General features: G+C 51.8%; 1 protein-coding gene across 1 annotated transcript; it reads left to right on the top strand.

Moving 5' to 3' along the window:
* The first annotated feature begins 1,447 nt into the window (after positions 1 to 1,447).
* Edn2 (endothelin 2) lies at positions 1,448 to 6,422 on the top strand. The gene is made up of 5 exons (XM_048349890.1): positions 1,448 to 1,575; positions 1,945 to 2,101; positions 3,536 to 3,658; positions 4,556 to 4,654; positions 6,273 to 6,422. Exons 1-5 carry the CDS (start codon positions 1,512 to 1,514, stop codon positions 6,364 to 6,366), a joined length of 537 nt encoding a protein of 178 aa, XP_048205847.1. The 5' UTR covers positions 1,448 to 1,511; the 3' UTR covers positions 6,367 to 6,422.
* Positions 6,423 to 20,895: the final 14,473 nt, after the last annotated feature.

The following is a 20,895-nucleotide window of genomic DNA, read 5'->3' as shown; positions in this document are numbered from 1 at the left end:
ACACACATGTTCATCTAGAGCCTGGGAAGAAGCAAAATCGCCTGTTGCTTGCGGTCATCTATTTTCCCTTCATGGATATCTATTGAATGCAGTTATTTAAAATGCTGATTTATGAACAGGTAACTGAGTTCCACAGTTCAGAGCTAGGCCTGTTGACATGGCATTCCCTCCTCCTCAGGGAATAAGGTTCTTATGCTGACCCTGGCCACTGGCCCTGCCTTCCCTGGGGCTCTGGATCTCAAGAATACTAGGGAGATAGGCCTGATGCCTTAAGTTAGTCAGGCCTGGAACTTCCAGGAACTGAGAGGGCTTTTCCTGTTTGCCTGGAGTCAGGGTCCCTGCAAATCCCAGGGAGTGGACTCTGAACCAGGCCGGGGCAGGCACAGAAGGCTGCTTAGCTCAGCAGCAGGGCCTCATGCTCCTGTCCCCAGCAAAGCATCCACATCAGCAAAGAGACCAAGAGCAGCATGCCTGTCCCAGGGAGCTGCTGCCCTTGTCTCTGCCTTGCCTTGCTTTTGTTTTCTATTTTTCTTTTGCATACAGTAGCCACAGCGGTGGTCCAAGACATCCTGCCACGTCCAGGTTGGGAGTCCACCGAGGAACCCTTGCATGTGCCTTTAGGAACCTCTTTCTAGAAAGGACTTGGAATCACCTGTTTAGCCTCAAGGGATTCTGGACACCAAACAGGTTAAGCCACCTGTTTGGGTCTTGCTTCGAAAACAAGGAAACTGAGGCCCATGAGAGATATAACCTTGGCCTTGGCTACACTGTCGAATTGCCTCTGGAAGGCACTGGAATGCCTGTTCCTTCCATGCTCTGGGGGTGGCGGGGCAGGAGGGGGTGGGTGGCACTTCCTGGGTGAGCAGAGGATGAGGCAGCCCCAGGCTAATTAGAGGTCCAGGGTGAGCTGTGCCCTTCGCCGAGGCCAGCCAGCCTGGGGGTGGGGGGGCTCTGACTCGCCCAAGGCCACACGGACTTGAGTGGGCCTCCCACATAACAGAGATACCTCCTCAGGCCTGTAGGCAGTGGGCAGGCAGGGAGGGCGCATGGCAAGGTCCCTTCCATCCCCCTCCAAACTCTCAGCTCTGTGTTAGGCTTACGGAGTGCCTCAGAGAGAGGGAGGGGGGAGGCATAGGGTGGTAAGGGGCAACTGCATGAAGTCAGCTGGACCAGGAGGGTGCTAGGGATTGCTGGGGTGCCTCAGGACTCCCAGAAGTGCTCCTTCGTGGAGGGAGGAGCCCTGATTCCCACCTCCTTCCCTCCTCCCCCCCCTTACTGGGAGGCCAGGGCGGGCCAGGCACCCAGGGAGGAGGCGGTGTCCCTGGCTCTCTGCCCAAGGTGCAGCAGGGCGGGGCCGGAGCCGCAGGGGCGGGGCCCTGCCTGGTGTTATAAGAGGACGCCTGGGCACCACTGCAATGAGCTCTCTGCTCGGCTTAGCAGTAAGACACTGGCAACAGGCACTCTCCCCGTTCCACCCAGCCGTCCAGCTGTGCACTCAGCCGCTGCCAGCCATGGTCTCCACGCCCACAGCCTGGTGCTCCGTGGCTCTGGCTCTGCTCATGGCCCTGCATGAAGGTGAGCCTGGTCTCACTTGCTGCTGCCTCCACGGGGGAGAGAGGTGTCAGTGTAGCAGGGTCTTCAGCATCGCCCCTGCCCCCCAGGGATGCAGTGCTTCTCCAAGTCAACTGGGGACACACCACTGGAGCCCATGGCGGCAGCATGGGGTGCTGTGCAGGTGCAGGCTGCTGCAGCCAGGGACAGTGCCTGGCCATTCCCACTGGGCTGCTGGGGCTTCCCCCAGGCTGGCCAGGAGCTCCTGAGCAGCCAGAGTGCCAACTTCCTTGATTGTGCAAGAGAAGGAGCCTGGAAGGTCCCTTCTCCCAGGAGGACCGGCACCCTGACCACCTCTCTGCCTCTCTGTCTCTTCCCCTCCTGTGTGTGCAGGAAAGGGCCAGGCTGCTGACAACCCGGAGCAGCCAGCACTCGCAGCCCAGGCCCATGGCGCCCACCTGCGGTCTCGACGGTGCTCCTGCAGTTCCTGGCTGGACAAGGAATGCGTCTACTTCTGCCACCTGGACATCATCTGGGTGAACACTGCTGGGTGAGCCCCATGAAGACTTGCTGGGGGTGCAGGGGTACGGGGAGGGCTCCTGGCGTGCTGGGGAACCTCTGCCGCAGCCTGGCTCCCACAACCTGGCTCTCCTTAGGGCCTCCAGATGGGGAGATAGTGCTAATACGAGCAGGAAGCAGTTTCTGTTTCAACTCCACGTGGAAGCCAAGCCACCAGAGCCAGGCGTGCACAGTGGGGAGGCTCCTGAGAATGCTCACAACTCCCTGGTAGCAAAGTGTTGGCTCCATTTCCCAGATCAAGATACTGAGGCTCAGAGAGGTTAGGGGACGTCCCTAAGATCACACAGGAAGGTAGTAAGTGGTCTGTGGCTGTTCATCCACACTTCTTCTGCAAAGAATAGCATTCTCGATGACAGCAGATGCATCTTGACTGTGCCAGGCCCTGTGCCCAGCTCTGCAGGAGCAGTACCATCTCCTGAGCACCCCTAAGCTCCCCGAGAAGCACGCACTGCTTTGTCCCTAGATGACAGGCAAGAAACCTGCCTCTGCTCCCTGGCTGAGCACCAGTAGGTGCTGGGTGCTGAGCGCTCTGCCTGCGCCCGTGCCGCCTCCAGGCCTCTGCATACCTCAGGTCGGAGTTGCTGTGTGTGTTTGTGATTTTTTTTTTTTATTCCTTCCCTAAATTGCATAAGGCAAGAGAAGCCTGGCACGTAAGTGTGTGGAGCTAATCCGCATCCAAACACTCGCTCAGGGCGGGAACCCTGCCAGTCCCTGCGTGCCGTGTCTACCTGGAGTCACTGCGATTCTGCCACACCAACTAAAATTAGCTCTGTCACCCAAGGGTGCTGGTGTGACCAGCCTCAGGGGCCCTACCTGCCCCTGCCACCTTGGCCAGATAGAGTCTTTAATCTCACACACACACACACACACACACACGTATACACACACACACACGTTAAGGTAGAACTTTAAGGCACTTTTGTGACTCTCCCAGGCATGTAGAGAGGAGGAGATGGGGACATCCTAGCTGTGAGCAGGGTGCTCAGTCTGTGAGATGGAGTGGCCTCCCTTCCTCCAGGTCTAGCTCAGAACCTTCTTTGAAAACAGGACCAGCCTCGCCCCCTGGGCTCAGGTTCCCCCTTGGGAGGGGAGAAGGGCTGGAAGGGATCCCAGCTCCCGGCTTTGGGTGGGACCACAGATTCCTCTTCCTGAGCAAAGTGGAGCCAGAGCCAAGAGGCCAAGAGAGAGGAGGAAGCCTGCCCAGAGCTCCCCGGGCACAATGGTAGAACCAGAGTTCAGAGACTGGTCACCTTTCACTGCCATCAAAGATGGCATGATTGACTGTCTTAGTGTGCAGTGTGAATAGTCCCTGCTTGCCAATGACCAAGGTTTATCTAACCCTCTCTCTCTTTCTGTCTCTCTCTCCTTGTCCCACACCACTACCTTGCTGGCTGTCCGCCCACAGACAGACAGCTCCTTACGGCCTGGGAAACCCGCCAAGACGCCGGCGCCGCTCTCTGCCAAGGCGCTGCGAGTGCTTCAGCGCCCGCGACCCTGCCTGTGCCACCTTCTGCCATCGAAGACCCTGGTAGGTGGGCACCCAGCCTGCAGGGGTAGAGGTGGCTGCCAGCCGGAACCCATCCTGGCAGCAGGGCATCCAGGAGGCAGGCAAAGGAGCTGGCCAATAGAAGCGAGTCAGATCCTGGGGGAGGGGCACAGACAACCCTGGGGAACCCATAGGGAGCTAGGTACCCCTGAGTCCTGCCTTGTGGGCTTCTTAAAATACTTGTGTCCCCCACCCCTGGGGCAGGTGGGATGCACCCCAGGTGACAAGGGAGAGAAGAAATAGGACTTGTGTCAGGTCTTCAAGACCCACTGGTCTTTGAATCCAACCCAAGGCTAAGAATTTATTTGGAAGGAAAATAACATGTGCAATTGGGAAGCCAAGACACAATCCTAGGGTTGTCAGAGAGTTGGGGGTGTGGGGTGGCAAGCAGAGGAGGAGGAGTTGCCACTGTGTCTCCTCCCTTTCTTGGCTTGAGTGTTCCCATCTGTAAATGAAGTGAAGAGAAATTTTGTTCATTTTCTCCTCCCCTGGGGAAAGCAGGAGCTGGCTTCCTGAATCCAATGCTCCAGCTCCAATCATGGGTTACAAGAAACTCCTCCTCTGGAGTCCCAGTTGAGGGTGGGGAGGGGAGGGGGGGACTCTGCCTCAGTTTCCCCTGCAGCTGCAGGTGGCAGTTCTGGGAAGCCCAGCCACACAGCTGCCTTATTCTAAGGCTAATAACACATTCCCAGTAGCTCAGTTTTCCTCAGTCCCCACCCTGCCCAGGAAAGGAAGGATTGCCAGGTGCACAGAGTGGAAATGGATCTGCTCCTGAGGGCAGGTGGGGTAGGGTGGGGGCTGGGCTGGGCCTGCAGCCAGGTGCCTTCAGGGTGCTGGACAGCCCCTCACATGGGCTCTGTTGCTGTTCCATTCCTTCAGGAGTGAAGCTGTGTCGGTGCCAAGAAGCCAGTCCTCTGCACAGGTGCCCCAGAGTGGCAAGACCTGGGCCTCAGCAGGAGAGCTCCTCTGGAGGCTGAGGTGAGGGCACCAGCACTGATTGAGCACCCCCTTGCACATTTCCCTTCTTTTCCATGGGAGATGGGAGAACTGAGGCTCAGAGAGGTGAAGCCACCTGCCCAAAGCTGCAGAGCACCAGTGGCATCTGGCTGCACCCAGTCTGTTCCTAACCACTGTGCTCAAGGCCTGGGTGTAGGCTTTTTGTGGAGGGTCTGAGGGCTCATGACTGAGAACCACAGGTGTCTGCACAGGCTGTGTTCAGATAGAGTCTCATACACACACTGGAGAGGCTGACTGCCCAGCCTGCTCCCTCTTCGTCCCCACACTCATCTCCCACATGGGTTCAGGTAGGGCCCAGGAACGCTTGTCCAACCAAACGGATTTGAGAACAGAAGCTCCACAGGGGAGCCATGCAGCCAAGGGACCCAAGGACAGTGGCTTGACTGAGACTCCAGCCCTGCCACAAACAAGCTTTGCCATTCCACGTCTCTGTGATTCAGATTCAGATTTGTAAAACGTGGAAATAGCAGTGTCCATCCCACAGGATGGCCATGAAATCCTAGGGGTGTTGACATATGCAGTGTGCGTCAATCAGGGCTTGGCACCCATAGAGCCCTGAGGGTCTGTGCCATGTCCACTCCAGCCACTAAGGGCTCTTTGGAGCTGGATGGTAGTGTGGCCCATTAGGAGTTCTCATTTTGGAGGAGATAGGCAGGAAAATAGGGGAAAAGGCAAGAAGGTGAGGTGGGTATCTATTTAAGAACTATTTACCTAAGTGCTGGTATCTCACACCTGTAATCCTAGCTTCTCAGGAGGCTGAGATCTGAGGATCTAGGCAGATAAGTCCCTGTGAGACTCATTAACTCACCCATTAACCATCAGTAAGCCAGAAGTGGAGCTGCAGCTCAAGTGGCAGAGTAACAGCCTTGGGCACAAAAGCCAAGCAAGAGTTTTAAGGCCCTGAGCTCAAGCCCTAGTGTACACACACACACACACACACACACACACACACACACACACACACACACACACGATGAAAGGAAGGTAGATAAGCCTTCACAGGCACAGAGCACTTAACAGTGTGCACAGAGCTGCCTTTGCCAACTGTGCTCATCCCTCAGTGGTAAAAACCTGTTTCGTACTTCGTGAGGGTCCCAGAGAGGGTGAGCCCTTGTCCACATTCCCACAGCTAGAGTCTGAGGCCAACTTCTTGCTAGCCAGGAATTGGACACTTGGAAATTGTCAGCTTCCTTGCCAGGACCTCAGCCAGGTTCAAAGGTGCATGGCAGCATTAGAGAAAGCACAATTTGGATGAGAGGAAGGTAGAGAGTTGGGAAGGAAGGGCACAAGGGAGATGCAGAAGAGGAAAGACAGACGTGGGCAACACCTGGGTCACCCTTGGCCATACCACCCATCATTCTTGCAGAATGGGGACTTTGTAAAAACCCCCATGGGCAGAGAAGCTTCCAGGCCTAGTCTGGCCTTGACCTTGATGGGTAGACCTTGTTCTCAGACTATAACCACCTTCTACTCCATAGTGCCCACAAGCCAGGATCCAAGCAAGAGCTCTAATCTCTATCTCTTGTCTTGGGTTGTTTCCATCTCCCGAAGTGCTAAGTTGATCCTTCTCAATTTCCAGAGACATTTCTGCCTCCAAGGTCCACTTGGCCCAGCAACGGCAGCAGGTGATGACGAAGCCCAGGCCTGCGCACTCCAGGTGGAGGAAGAGATAGCGCCATGAGCCAGAGGAAGGTTGAGAAGGAAGCCCGCATGGAGATTGGGCCACTCAAGGGAGACGCTCTGACTGTCTCCTGGGCCAGGGTCTGGGTGTTTGCCTGTTGGACCCAATGTTTGGGGTTAGTGCGAGCTCTGGTCCACCCGCTTTGGTGAGGAAGTCTATCCTGGCTGCCTTGCACCCTCCCACCATCAGGAAAGCCCTCAGCCTCTGCAAGGTGGAGCAGCCTCCTATCCTGGCTGCCAGCCAGGGCCCTGCTTGAAGGAGCTGCGTAGGGTGGACATGAACCTGGAGGCCATGTCCTGTCTGTTGGGCCACAATCCAAGAGTATCTGTGTACCAGGACACAGGCATGCCTAAGCAGACCTGGTGGCTGGACAGGTCCCCTGGGGCTGAATTCCTGGCTGGCTCCTATTGTCCTCTCGACTCCCCATCCCTGAGAGTCTTTGTACCCTTATTCCCTGGGGACTGTGCTGGTGAGAAGACCCTGCTGGGCTTCACCTATCTGTATATAACTTATTTGTTCTGAGAACTTGGAGAATCTCAATTATTTATTTTAATGTATTTTTTTTAATCTCAATTGTTTACTTGCCAACTTTTGTTTATAAATAAATGATGACATGGTGTTCTGGGATTATTTTTTTTTGTCTTGGCTGAGCAGAGGGAGGTGATAGGTACCTCTTAGGAAGGGGAGGGGAAGGCCCAAGGTGATTGGCTGGAACCTCAGTTTCCACTGCCTCTCCTGCTGGCCATCTCTGGCTGCCAACCTACCTTCTCTGGGCTTTTGCCTCTTGTGCACTTAAGCAGCTATCTGCAGCTGTGAGAACAGGGTTCTGAGATCCATGTTCTCACCAATAGCCCAGGAACCAATGGGTGGCAGGCCTTGTCCCAGAGTGCATTTAGAAGAAGCCAAAACTATGAGGGTACAGAGGCCTATTTCTGCCCCAGTTGCTCCATCCTATCTTGCCTGGAGCTGACTACAAGGCCTAGAGCAAAGGATTCTGATGCTTCTGTAGTACAAGAAGGCTGGGACTCTAGCTTAAGCTCCAAGCCTGCTGGAGTCCCTGCAGCCCTTTTGGGCCAAGGACAGCTAAGGCCATTCCTGCTGGCCACTACCTGGATCCACTGGCCCCTTCTCCCCCAAACCCCCTTTGAACAGGTGGAGTCCTTTCCCCACAGCTGGGCTGGGCTGGGCGCGGCAGGCTGTGACCTGAGCCAGCGCTCAGGAAATATTTATAGACTAAGCAATAATCATTTACATAGTGCTCTAACCCTTGTCCACAAAGCCAACCCTGGCCGCCTCACGGAAGAATAACATGTTGACGTGTATTAAGCTCACACTGTATACTGGCACACACCAGGCTTTATCCAGATTAACTCACTTGGTCCTCCCAACAACCCTAGGATGCAGGTATAGATGAGGAAAGTGATGCACAGAGAAGGCCAGTGACTCTTCGGGGTTAACGGCATTAAGGGGTGGCATCCAGATGGGAACCCCAGCCTGCTAGCTCCAGCATCTGGGTACAAGTGATTGAATCCATGGATCACCACTGAAGTATGACCTCGAACAAAGCTCTTTCTGAGCCTCGGTTTTTTCATCCAGAAAATGGGAAGTCATGGGCCCCAAATCCCCATGCTGATGCAAGCACGAGACAGGTGATCTCTGGTGCTTGGCTGAGCCTGGAGCCGGAGAAGAAGCAGCGTTTGCTTGTCAGGCTGCCAATGGTGATTACATAATGCATGGGATGGGGACCGAGCCAAAGGAGGACCAGTGTGCAGGAGGGATTGGAGCTGGCTAGGGCAGAGGCGGAGGTCAGAGAAAGGATCCTGCATGAGGGTGGCGCTCATGTTGCCTCTAAACGTGAGCTAGACTCAAATTTTAAGTTGAAAGAAAATGGGGAAAGCATCCAGACAGAGGGAGAGGGAAGAGCGGAGGGTCCTCCCCGCCCCCCACCCCGGGTCTCACAGGGCTGGAGCAGCAAGGGGAGAATGGAAGACCAAGCCGGAGGGGGCTTCTCAAGCTGAGAAGCTGGACTTCCTCTTGTGAGCCATGAAATATCTGTGAGCATCAAATGACCTGGTCAGAACTGGGCTCTAAAACTATAGCCCCTTCAGGGGAATCACTGCCCACCGTTGGGTGGGGGGGGCGGTCCATGGGGCTCCGTGGCCAGCCTGATGACTTGTTGCTCCCTCCAGCTCAAGGCACAGCACTCTCTCCTGATGAGGCTTGACCTGGTGCTGAGCCAGCATCATAGCCACCCAATGGAAATGGCCCTGCCCCTTTGGACACTCCAGGACTGCATTGGGCAGGGGTCTTGGCAGAAGCTGAGGGCCTGGCAGAGGGCTTCTGGAAGAAGCAGGTGCTCACTGCCTTTGGCAGAGGGCCCTGATTAGGGTCTGAGTTCAGTGACCCAAATAACTGAGTAGCAGTTTGAGGGAGAAGGAGATAGATTCAGGTAAGGGTGATGCAGGGTCCCTCAGACTCTTAGTCCTTGGGTCTTGGACTTCTGGGGTCCCTTTCTTGGGCTTCATTCAGTCCCTCCTGTCTCCAAGGGACAAGTAGTGCACAGGGCTGGGGGGTGAGGGGTCACAGGTGCCCAGAGTCTGTGGGTACGGCTAGACTCTGGGCAGTTGAGTCTGGCTGGTGGGTAGGAAGCAGCAGGAAGCAGAGGATGTAGGAGGGGTCACTATCAGGCAGACCTCTGGGAGGAATCGGGTGTACACTTGAGAAAATTTACATTTTGTGGAACAAAACTGCTGAGTTTCCAGAAAACAATAAGATTTTTCCAAGGCCTTTTTTTTTTAAATCTTGTTTATTTGTTTTGTTTTTGTTGCCAGTCCTGGGGTGTGGACTCAGGGCCTGAGCACTGTCTCTGGCTTCTTTTTGCTCAAGGCTAGCACTCTACCACTTGAGCCACAGCGCCACTTCCAGCTTTTTTCTATATATGTGGTGCTGAGGAATCGAACTCAGGGCTTCATGTATACGAGGCAAGTACTTTACCACTAGGCCATATTCCCAGCCCCAAGGCTTTCTGTGTGTGTGTGTGTGTGTGTGTGTGTGTGTGTGTGTGTGTGTGTGTGTGTGTGTGTGTGTGTGTTTATGTGGTCCCGAGGAATTGAACCCAGGGCTTCATGCATGCAAGGTAAGCACTCTACCACTAAGCCATATTCCCAGCCCATTCCAAGGCTTTCTGAATCAAATTCATGTTTCCTTGGCTGAAACTCTAGAGGCAGAGGTAGACCAGAAGGGGGCACAGGACAACCCTGATTTAATCTTGTTACACGCACAGGAGAAGCTGAGGTGGGGAACAGATAGGGCTGTACCCCACTTCTGTGCCTTGTGCAGACCAGACCAGGGAGGCTAAGGGCTAGGTCTCAGTTGACTCCACACATACACACCATCCTGCTACAAACTCAGAGTCTCTCTCTCAAATGGAGTACAGAGTAAGCTCAGATAAGTCATTTTCCTATCATCAGGGCAGTAAATTTCTGGAATATGGCCATCCATTCATTCAATAGTGATGATAATCTGAGCTATACAAGCAGAAGCTACCCCTGCCTCAAAGGCCAAGCCTTAGCATTAGGGTAAATAGAAACTCCTGTTTATCAAGGTCTTACCAGTGCTTTGTATACACTGTGATTCTTCATAACCACCATAGGCAGCCAGTTTTAGCATTAGTATTCCCATGCCACAGATGAGGAGTAAATTGGGCATGGTAGTATGCACCTGTAGCCCAAGCTTCTTGGAAAACTGATGCAGGAAGATCATTGGAACTCCAGAATTCAGAACTTGGATCAAGACACATTATATGCATGAACTGATTTGTTGAATGGCAGCTCCTTTATACAACTACTTAAAAATAATTTATAAATGAATAAATAAAACTTGAGCAGGGCACTGGTGGTGCATAGCTGTCTGTAATCCTAGCAATGCAGAAGGCTGAGCTCTGAGGATCATGGTTCAAACCCCCAAAAAGCTGGAGATGGAGCTGTAGCTCAAGTGGTAGAGTGCTAACCTGGAGCAAAAAAGCTCAGGGACAGTGCCCAGGCCTTGAGTTCATGCCTCAGAACTTGTGCGCGTGTGCACGCACACACACATGCGCACACACAGGCGTGCACACAGGCATGCACCAAAATGTTGCTAGGTAACTGAGGCACAGAATGGTTCTATTACTTGCCCAGTCACACAGCCATGATGTGACTAGTGTGGAATTTAAACCCCAGCTTCTTAGCTTCTATATTCTCCTATCTCCCTGATAAGAAACAAGCACTGAGAGGAAACCATGGAGGAAGGGAAACCCAAGGTGGCTTCCCAGAAGAGGTGACATATAGGCCAGGAGTAACATGATTGAAAAGATGAGGGTTCCAGGCACAGGAACCACACCAGGGAGGGTGCCCTTCTTCAGAAGAAGGGAGCTACCCTCAGTCGCAGTCTCAGGAATCAAAGAAGGAGGGCTGTGGGGAAGGCTGGTAGTCCCCTCCTGAGCACATATCGAGACTTGGATTCCTGATATGGGGTGGTGCTGGAGGTGGGGGTCACCACTAGAAACTGTCACCTCCCACACTGCCCAGGAGAAGACGACAATGGGAAGGGACAAGAGATGCAATGTGCTGAACAGCGTGCAATTGAAGGACAGGTGGGGTTTGCACATACTGGGATAAAGGACCAGGCATCACAGGGAGGAGGAGGGATGGGCAAGCATGTCAGAACATGGCAGAGTCCAGGGAGTAGCAGCCGGCCTGGGCGGCAGGGGCCAGGCTGGGGATAGCATCCCATGCCAGGAATTTGATGTTGAGTGATGAGGGGCTGACAGCGATGGCTAAACAAGGGAGCACCAGGACAGGAGCTGGCCTTGGGCTGCTGGCTTATCATTGGCCCTTTCTTGGCCAGGGCTCCCAGCTCACAGGGGCCTCCCAGCCCCTCTCAGGGGTGAGCACAGTGTGGGCCTTGCCTTGGCCTGCCAGGGATCCCAGCCAAGAGCCCTCGGCAGCTCAGAAGGGGGCCATGTGCAGGCCCGCCAGCAGCCCTGCAAGAGGAATGCAGCCTAATTAATTCTCACAGCAATCAGGGCCTCGCCTTGTGGGAGCAGCTGCCAGGACAGGCCTGCCAGGACGCCATCAGCCCGGCCTGTCGATCACTCACTGATGAAGCCAGGGGGACTGCAGGCTGAGAGCTTAGAGATGGGCACTCAAGGACTCATCCCTAGCCTCCGGGCACACACATGTGGCCTTAGCTCCTTCACAGCTAATAAAACAATAAGAGTGACAGCAATAGCAACAGGTCTTGAGGCCCTGGTGACACCCAGAGTACCATTTTTCATCTAATTGTTCTGAGGAAGAGAGAAGAGCGTCCTGTCACCTCCTTCACTGGGGAGGAAGGGAGTGAGGTAGAGAGAGGCACGAGTCCCAGCTCACTGCCTCACAATCAGAAAGCGAAGCAAGGAATCTGGGATTGAACCCAGGCAATCTGGGCCCTAACATCACCTTCATTACACTCACTGTGCTGGGTTGGTTCAGTAAGGGAAACTGAGGCCTTAAGCATTGCCAGGGGGCAGGCCACATCCTCAGCTTGTATTGCTTCCTCTGAAGAGCCTCCCCCACCCCGTACACACCAGATTATTCTGTCCCTGGTCAGCACAGCCTCCTGAGGGACATGTGGCTCGCTACATCAGGCAAGTTTGGCTATTGAACGTGATCCTGTCTATGTGTGCCAGCTTTCTGTCGCTGTAACAAAATACCCAAGCTAATCCTTTACTGTGGTTCATGGTTTCAGAGGTTTCAGTCCCTGATTGGTTGGCACCATTGTTTTAGGACCTGTGGTGAGGTAGAACTCCAGGTGGGAGCATGTGGCAGAGAAAGCTGCTCATCTTATGGTGGCCAGGAAGCAAAGAAGAGAAGCTCCTTCAAGTACATGTCCCCAATGACCTAACTTCCTCCCGCTACCTCCCATCTCCTAAAGGTTCTACCTCCTCCCAATAGTGCCCCAGACTGAGGACCAAGCTTTGAACATATGGGCTTTGGGGCTTAGCAGAATCATGGCATTGTCTCTCTGAAGTCTCCACCTATTTGGTTCCAGTTCTGCCACACAGGTCTGTTTCAGAAACACAATAACAGCCCACCAGCTGGGTCTCCTGCCAGATGCCCTCTCAGGGCGCCCTCTCAACCTATGAACTTTGCCCAAGTACAACATGGGTGCAATGGCTCAGAAATGTGTGGGATGGGCTGGAGCAAAGATTCACAAAGGAAATGAAAGTCAGGAAGGGCAACTCACTACCCGACACCAAGACTCTGCCCTCGCCAGACTGCAAGCCAGGATGGGGGCAAGGTAATGCCATCTCATCCCCTCTCTGAGCCTTGGTTTCCCCATCTGCCACAAAAGGATGAGAGGCCCAAATATTACAAGGTTGCTTTGGCATTAACAGCAGCTGACACCAATAAATGACAATATATACTAGGTAGTGTCTAATACTTTTTATTTCAATTTTATTTTCATGATTCTGCATCATTACAAAGTTGTTCCAATGACATGTATTACTCCATAGGTGTGTCTTTAGGTTTGTATGGTTACTCATGAAAGGGGTTCAGAACAGGCCATCCCAAAATATACTTCTTTCACATGAGGATTGTTTTGTGCTAAAGGCAATTAGGAAGCAAAACATGTACAAAGAGCTCTTTGCCCCTCTCTTATCTGCCTCAAAGCAGGACAAAATGGAAGGTGTTTTCCCCACTCCTCTATACCAGGAAGAGAACAGCATTAGCCCTCCGACAGAAGTCAGCACTAGAATGGCTCTGCACAGCAAACCTCACTGAACTCACTCCTGTCTTCCAATAGTCCCTCAACACATTTAACTCCCCACAACTTGTCACTCCAGAAGACTAAACCCTTTGTCCTCTCTCAACTTCTCCACACTTGTATCCTTCTTTGTTTAAGTGGTATGTAAGTCCCTGGCTCTAACTACCTTTTTGGACTTTCTTTTATTTTCTAGGGTCTCTGTACATTTAAAATTAAAGGATTACTATCATACCATGCTGTGTTTGCATTCTTTTCCTCCTGCACAAGAAGTATAAAGAGGAGGATCACAGCACAGGACAGCCTGACTTTCAAGGAGGGACCCAATTCCAAAAACAACACATATACAAAAAAGACTGAGGATATGGCTCAAGAGGTAGAGCACCTGCCTGGTAAGCCAAAGACACTGAGTTCAAAGCCTAGTACTGCCAAATAACAACAACAACAAAGATATATGGTATGTTTGAACATAATGTTTTTTGTTGACCCTGGGGCTTGAACTCAGGGCCTAGACACCGTCCCTGACCTCTTTTGCTCAAAGTTAATACTCTATCAATTTGAGCCACAGCGCTACTTCTGGTTTTCTGGTGGTTAAATGGAGATTAGAGTCTCACAGACTTTGCTGCCCAGTTGGCTTCAAACATCACCCTCAGATTTCAGTCTCCAGAACAGCTAGGATTACAGGCGTGAGCCACCAGTGCCTGGCTAACATACATTTTTATATTCGCTCCTAATTCACTCTTTGCTGGTTTTTTTTTTAGATACAATTCACACAACATAACATTCATCCCATTAAATTGATTTTAGTATATTTACAACATTTTACAATCATCATTGCTAAAATCTCAGAACATTATCACCACCCCAAAAGGAACCCCCCTAAGCCAATAGCAGTTATTCCCTACTCCTAAGTCCTAGGCAACCATTGATGTACTTCAGTCTCTATAAGTTTGCTTATTCTGGAAGTTTATTGGAGTGGAATCATATAATATGGAACCTTTTGTCTTTCCCTTAACACAATTATTTTTGAGGTTCATTCATGATGTGGCATAGAGCAGAATTTCATTCCTTTTCACAGATAAATAATACTCTACTAAAGTGGAAGGTCACATTTGGTTTATTCATTCATCTCTGATGACTTTCAGTGTGTGTGTGTGTGTGTGTTTCGTTTTTGATCTAAACACTTTAACCCATAGTGATCCAAGGTAGTGGTGCTATTTGTTATCACCAAACCAACAAAGAGGCTGAGGTCCAGAGAGTTTAAGTAAGCCATTTAAGCTCATTGAGACACGGAGCAGCAGGTGTTGGACTTGGCCTGGGAGACAACTCTGGAGAATGAGGGCCCTAACTACTGTGCCATGGCCGGGGGGGGGGGGGGTACTTACCAAAGAGAGGTCCTTCTTATTGGCATTTCTGAAGGCAGCAGAGCCAGGCCTGAACTAGGACACCCAGTGAGGAAGCACCACCACCTCAGCCTCAGAGGGACCTCCAGGAAGGGGACTCGGCCCCATCCCAGGTAGATATGCACCCTCTACCGAGTACCATCTCACCAGCCTGCAGCCTGAGGCCCATCCCCACCCGGGAAGCTGTGGACTGCTTCTCTCGTTGCCAACGTGTGGCCACTGGGTGGCAGAGGAAGGACCCTTGTGTGGGGTTGAGGCAGAACTATAGTGCTGGCCAGCACCACGCAGTACAAGGCTGTGAGCAATTCTTTGCCTCCATTGGTCCTCCATCTATTAAACAGTGGGGGGAGAAATCATAATTATCAATTTAATTATAGGCATAATATAGTGTAAAGATAAAAAAATATAAGATGATGATGGCTCATGTGTATAATCCTAGCTACTCAGGACTATTGTCTGATAATTGTGATTCAAAGCCTGCTTCGGCAGACAAACCTTTGAGAGTATTATCTCCAAATAACCAGCAAAAATCTGGAAGTGGAAGTATGGCCCAAGCAGTAGAGCACCAGCATGAATTAAAAAAAAACAACAAAAACTAAGCAAAGTGATAGACCTTGAGTTCAAGTCCCAGTACCAGAGGAGGAGGAAGAGGAAGAGGAGGAAGAGGAAGAGATGAAGAGGAGGTAGAGGAGGAAGAGAAGGAAGAAGAAGAAGGAGAAGAAGAGAAAGAGGAATTAAAAGGGGGAGAGGAGGAAGAAGTGGAGGAGGAGGAGGAGGAGGAGGAGGAGGAGGAGGAGGAAGAGGAGGAGGAGGTTGGACATGGTGGTACATGCCTTTAATCCCAGCTGCCAGGGAGATGAAGATCAGAAAGATCATGGCTGGAGGCTAGCTGAGCAACAAGTTAACAAGACTGTAAATAAACGGGTGTGATAGTGTGTGCCCGTAATTCCACTACAAAGAAGACAGAAATAGGAGGGTCATAATCCAAGGCTGACCCCAGGCAAAAATGTGACAGGCTAGAAGTGTGGCTCAAGTGATAGAACATCTGCCTAATAAGAATAAGGCCCTGGGTTTGAATCCCGCTACTACCAATTTTTTTTTTTTTTTACATAGAAACATCTAGAAAAAAGAGTAAGTCTCCCCACCTCCTCACTGTATAAAAGTGATGCTTATAGTCTGGATTAGGCTGTATATGTATTTCTAACTTTTTAAAGGCGTTTTGAAATAGCAAATGGAAACCCAGCCCTGGCTGTTTTCCAGGACCTGATTTCCTCACACCACAGAACTGATCCAGGCCAGGTCTGTAAACGCGCCTCAGCCTCTGCTTACCCCCACGGTGGTCCGCTGGTGTGTGTGTGTGGGGCGGGGGGGGGGGGGGAACAAACGCTTTTATTTAGCCCTTGCCTACTGATGCTGTCAAGAATAAACATGCTCTGGGGATATGGCCTAGTGGCAAGAGTGCTTGCCTGGTATACATGAGGCCCTGGGTTCAATTCCCCAGCACCACATATACAGAAAATGGCCAGAAGTGGCGCTGTGGCTCAAGTGGCAGAGTGCTAGCTAGCCTTGGGCAAAAAGAAGCCAGGGACAGTGCTGAGGCCCTGAGTCCAAGCCCCAGGACTGGCAAAAAAAAAAAAAAAAAGAAAGAAAGAAACATGCTTATTTATTTACAGACATGCCTCCTTATACATCTTTTTCCACAAAGGACAGATGGTTGGAGGGGAAATTTGCTGAGTCAAAAAACAAGCATAAGCCAGACGCTGGAGCCTCACACCTGTAATCCTAGGTACTCAGGAGGCTGAGATCTGAGGACTGCAGTTCTAAGCCAGCCTGGGAAAGAAAATTCATGAGAGTCTTATCTCCAATTAACCACCAGAAAACTGAAAGTGGAGCTGTGGCTCAAGTGGTAGAATGCTAGCCTTGAGAGCTCAGGGACAGTAAGCACCCAGGCCCTGAGTTCAAGCCCAGGACTGGCCCCACAGAAAAAAAGACAAGCATGGTTTAAATATTCTGCTAAAAATGAGGTTCTGATTCTCTCTCCTCCTGCCACTGGGCCCAGGGCCCCTTTCCTCTAGCTCTCCCAGCACTGAGTTTGATTGCTCTTTCATTGTTTGCTGATCTAATGGGGAAAGCCTGTGTGTGTAAGAACATGTGCATGAAGTAAATACTGGTGTAATCATGTACATTGTGACATATAAAAGATAAATCTGCTGAAGTCTCAGTCAGTACTAGGAAACTGAGGCAGCAGGATCAGTGGTGCCAAAAATCAGACAGACAGACAGAGACAGAGACATCTGGCTTAAGAGACAGAGGAAGAAGGAAGAGCCCCACATCCACTCCCTCTACCTGGTGGGTACAGGAGGTCCCTCTAGGCTCTTTGGTGCTGGTATCTATGACACCCTCCAGAGCTGGTTTCTACCTTTGCCTCTCAGTCTTGCTCTGGGGCTAGGCACAAAGGGATTGGCTGATCTTCAGCTGACACCTCCCAAAATAAAAGTGCCCATGGGAACAGCAACTTCATCCGAAAGCACGTGTAATGAGTGGACTGTAGACTCCAGGACCTGCAGGTGTTTCAAAAGGATTCTGTAGTGGCCTGGTTGCCTCTCAATCAGTGGTCCAAACAGGCTCTGTGAAGAAGACTGGATCCTGATCTTGCCCAAGGCCTCGGTGTATAGACCCCAGGCAGACCACTGTCCCATCTGGGCTCCAGGCTCCCACATCCACTGGAAGCCTGACAACAGCTCTCCCACAGAGTAGCTGCAGAATTGGCCCCTCCAGAAGCTGGAAAAGAGCTTCTCTTAGGAGCTTGAAAAGCAGAGAAGTGCCAATACCCAGCCACTCAAGGCCAGAAATCTAAGACTCCATTCTTACAACTCTGATTCAGTATGTTGAGCTCAATTGGGAAGCTGGAGTCCCACCTGGCTAAGGGGAGATTGTGTGCACACATGTACAAGTCATGTATGAGCACATGTGGGCATTGTGGCTATAAAATATGCCTCTGTTCATGTCACGGGGATATGTCTATGTATCTAATCTAAAGGCATTTGGGGTTGTGTCTCGTGTGAATGATGCCTGTGCACAATCTGCACAGGTGCCCATGCTTGTGGCATGCAGGCATATGTTCATGTTGACCAATATGTGTGTGTAATTGGGAATGCCCTCATGTGTGAATGCTCCAAGTTAATTGCATGTGTACCTGCAGGTTGTGCATGATAACCCATTATGCATGGCATGAGCATGCATGTAGGCATGCATGCATCCATAAGAACATGTGAATGAGGTGAATACTGCTGTAGGCTAGAGTGAGCACACATGCATGTGACCCAGAGGTGCAGAGGGGGCCATGTAATGACACCTGGGACTCCTACAGTAACAGCAGATGTGAACGCACCCCTGTGCGTGTTTCCATGGTGAGGTGGGGGATCCCCTCAGGCCTGGGGAAACCTGTCATTTCCTCTGGCCCCCACTTGACCTACACCTATGTCCTCTACTCACAACAAGGGGCCTGTGTAAACGCTGAACATCTTGTTTGGTTTACATGTAGATTAATTATTTTAGTAATTAGCCAGTCATTATAAGCCTTATTTATTTTAAAAACAAACATGATTATATCATAGATGCAGAATTCCAATGGAATTAGAATGGAAGGCATGAGTGGAGGTTTACACACATACACACACACATACACACACACACATACACACACGTGCCTCTCTGCCTCAGGTCTTCAGGGTGTGAAGCAGAAAGAGATGCAGAGAGAGGGAAGGAAGAGCCAGAGAGGGTCCCTTGCCTCAGTTTCCCAGGCTTCTCAGCCTTGAGCTCCAACTTCTCTCCTTGTGACACAGTAGAGTTGGGACTACATGCATGTAGAGACCAGGCAGTGTGGGCCACGCCTGCATCAACCCCAGGCAAGGCTCCTGCCATTTAGCCACCATTGACTCACAGGTAGCGTGTGGCTTCCATCACCCACCAAGAGCTCCCAATGCAAGTGGCAACATCTGCTCCCTTTTTTTCTGCACCCCTAATCTGTTTGCACTGCCCACTTTCTCCTTAGAAACTTCTACTCACCTGTCAAAACCCACACCTGGCCACAGACCTGTCTTCCTAAGTGGACTCTGAACTTCCTAGGGCAAAGACATGTGCATGGTATTCCTGAGTCTCCACTGCCCACTCTGGCCTGCTAGGGTGTAATGTTAGTCAACATTTGATGTTAAAAATTGGAGATAAAGAGGGAAGGAGAGGGAGGGTGAGGGTAGCGATGTTTGGTTCAAACAGCAGGTTGCTGGGTGCCTCCAGACCAGGTGAGTCAGCCTGCTCCTTGCCCGAGCAGGGATGGGAAAGCGCCATTGAGCCACTTATCAATCTCCACCCAGTTCAGCGGAGCCTTATCACTTTTTGTCCTCAGCACTGCAGGGGATGAGCAGCCTTTTCACCCCATTTTATAGAAATCAGCCTCCCCAGAAAAAGAGGCAGCTGGAAAGCTGGGACTTGAACTGGGCCTCCAGGGCCATTCCCAGGCTCTCTGGGCCCCAGGCTATCTCTGAGCCCCCCCCTCCCAATACCTCCTAGCCCTCAGCAGGTATCTGAGATTCAGCTCCAGGAATCCCTCCAAGTGCTAGAGTTCAGAGTTCCTGCCCTCACTAGCAGCCCTGGATGATGGATGAATCAGTTAAGTTAGTGGACCAAGGCCTCAAATCCTCCCTCCTTGGGAGGCCGCCCCCCAGGTTTGGCTCACATCCTTCCTTGGGCCCCAGCTGCCTACCTGCTGCTCATTAGCTCACATGTATTGGCTTCTTTCCCTGTCTCTCAGCCCTGGGGCTTCCTGGACCACCTCACAAATATGCATCTTGATCAAAAACCCGAGCTCTGGACTCTTTCTGGGGACCCTCAGTCAGGATAGAAAGAGCTATAAATATGGGAAGACAGAGACGTGGCCCAGGTCTGAGCAGCTCTGTGGAGATGGGACAATCCTCAAAACCCCAGCCCGGTGACTCCCCAAGGCATCAGATGCAGTGTGACTGAAGGTATGCACAGGGCAAGGGTGACTGTGAGGGCTGGAGTTCAGCCCTTGGGAGGAGCCCAGGGAGGCTCTCAGGCTGGAGCCCCACCCTTCTCCACAGCTCTTCCTCAGGTGACCTCTGCCCAGCATAACCAGCGTAAACCCTTGCAGAAATAGCCCAGCCTTTAGCTGACCCCATCATTCCAGGAAAGCAAGAAGACTGAGCAGATGGGTCTGAAGAGCTCAACACCTGTTTCCCAGCCTGTTTCCCTTTAATGAAATGGAACAGGGCCTTCATGGGAGGAGGAAGTAGATGAAGAACCTCAGATCCTTCCGGGGTTTTGCCAGGCAGTCACTTGCCCACAGAACACCAGATGTGGATCTGCCCACTTGTCTTCGCGTGCTTTCATAAGAAGGCAGTTGGACCCAAATCACCAGGTTCTGATCGGGGACATTCAAGTGCTGTCAATACACTGCTTGACCCTGAGGTTGGCCTTCCATCTACCTTTCACATCCTATCACATCAGCCCAGAGGCAGGCAGCCTTCAGCAGCAGGAAGAGCCCAGCCAAATGGACTTGGGTTTAGACTCTGTAGAATTCAGGGAAGACCCTTTGCCTCAGTGAGCTTCCACTTCTTTAACTGTAAGGTGCACAGACAAGGCCCAGGACTGCAGAGTATATCTGCAGTCTCCTGTCGTCCTCGGTCTGACAGAAAAACACCTCCAATATCCCTGGCAGAGGAAGTAAGGCAAGGGAGGCCCAGGGAAGAGCAGACACGTGCGACAGTAGCCCAGATGTCACTCGGATAGGCAGAGTACTATTTGCCCTCCCCCTACCCAGGGAGCCCTGGGCCCCTTGGCACAGCCACCACCCAGCCTGGCTCCTGTTCTGCCCAGTCCAGCCTCTCCCTTGCCTAGCCTGGCCCTGACCCAAGGCTCACCCACTGGCCCTCTTTCTGGGCCTGGCCTATAGAAAAGCTGGGGCTGGGCTGCAGAGTCTGTCTGGCTTGAGCTACCTTTGGCCTCAGGCATGCAGACAGCGGAGACAGGAATGTTAAAGGGACCAAACTACTCACTGAGGTGGCTCCTGGAGCCTCACAGTACCTGGGGTGCACAGGCATAAAGGCCACAGGGACAAACAGAGGACTGCTGACTTCTGCCTGACTTCTGTCTTGTTTGGTTATCCCAATGGGGTACAGAGAAGAAACACTGAGTGGGTAAGAGACAGGAAGAAAGTAAAATAAAAAATAAAAACTTAAAAACAGAATTGAAGCAAACAATGAGCCAGTCATTCTACATCTAGATGTTTCCTTAAAAGAAGCACCCTAGACATTGTT

Source organism: Perognathus longimembris, chromosome 7 (genome assembly GCF_023159225.1).
Source record: "Perognathus longimembris pacificus isolate PPM17 chromosome 7, ASM2315922v1, whole genome shotgun sequence".
NCBI lineage: Eukaryota > Metazoa > Chordata > Mammalia > Rodentia > Heteromyidae > Perognathus > Perognathus longimembris.
Note: the sequence above shows the minus strand (reverse complement) of the source record. Positions and strands in the feature narration are given on the sequence as shown.